At 73.4% G+C, this 1,040-nt stretch overlaps 1 protein-coding gene across 1 annotated transcript in view; it reads right to left on the minus strand.

The window, feature by feature from the left end:
* LOC101632779 (plexin-A2) overlaps window positions 1-1,040 on the minus strand; it is a gene marked incomplete at its 5' end in the record, with an annotated part of 36,552 nt that overhangs the window by 1,586 nt on the left and 33,926 nt on the right. The window contains one exon of the mRNA XM_012734811.1: window positions 567-709. Coding sequence (XP_012590265.1) covers window positions 567-709 — 143 coding nt within the window. The remainder of the gene's footprint in view (window positions 1-566; window positions 710-1,040) is intronic.

Below are 1,040 nucleotides of genomic sequence, written 5' to 3' on the forward strand. Positions count from 1 at the left end.
CCCACAGGCCCCGCCCCTGCCCCAGGCCCCTGCACCCAGCCCACAGCCCTGGCCACTGTACCGAGGTCCCCTCACAACCACCACTCCCAGCCCCTAGCCCAGCCCCTGCACCCTGGACCCACAGGCTGCAGCCCCCCGTTGCACCCAGGCCCACCTGGCACCGGACCACACGCCCTCTGTCCCTGTGCCCGGCCGGCATGGCCACTGCCCCCGGGGCCCCACTGCCCCCGCAGCCCCACTGCGCCTGCTGCTGGCCGTCATATCCCACCTGGGACCCAGCAGGACCTGTGCAACAGCACCCCCCAGCCCCCAGGCCCCCCACCCGCGGGATGAGCGTGGTCCCGCCCGGGGGAGGCTGGTGGCCCTCCGCGTCGGCGGGGCTCAGCCCAGGAACAATCCGGGGTCCCGCCCGGCGCCTCCACCCAGCCCCTTTTAAGCTGTGGCTCTTAGGGGAGCCGCCTCCTGGGCCCGGCAACGTGCGAGCCCCAGGGGCGTCCCACCAGACCCGCGCCCCGCCGTGCCGCCCCTGACCGCGTGGCCGGCCGCGGCAGGCAGAGGGCGCCCACCTCCAACTCCCGGAGCACGGGGTGGTCCTCGATGCCGGGGAACAGCACCCGCATGGCGTAGGCGCGGTACTCCAGGTAGGGGATGCCCGCGCGGTCCAGGTCGCTGGTCAGCTCGTTGATGTCTGTCTGGAGCTCGGCGAAAGCTGGGGGTGCGGCGGGGTGAGGTCAGCCGGGCACGGGGCAGGGGTGCGTGTGGGTAGGGGTCTGACGTTCGCCCAAGGAGGAGCCGAGTGGAATGCAAACGCCCTGGGGGACACGAAACCAAGCCTCGGGGGCACCGCGCATCCTGGGGACGGTTGTCCTGCAGGCACAGGTGGGGGGCGGCGCCTGTATATTACTGCAGGGGCGGGGTCTAGAAGCTGCCGTGGGGCGGGGCCTGGCACTGCCATGGGGCGGGGCCTGTACATTACTGCGGGGGCGGGGCCTAGAAGCTGCCGTGGGGCGGGGCCTGGTGCTGCCATGGGGCGGGGCCTG

The sequence above is a fragment of the Condylura cristata genome, unplaced genomic scaffold, assembly GCF_000260355.1.
Source record: "Condylura cristata isolate star-nosed mole 26May11 unplaced genomic scaffold, ConCri1.0 scaffold00073, whole genome shotgun sequence".
NCBI classification, from domain to species: domain Eukaryota; kingdom Metazoa; phylum Chordata; class Mammalia; order Eulipotyphla; family Talpidae; genus Condylura; species Condylura cristata.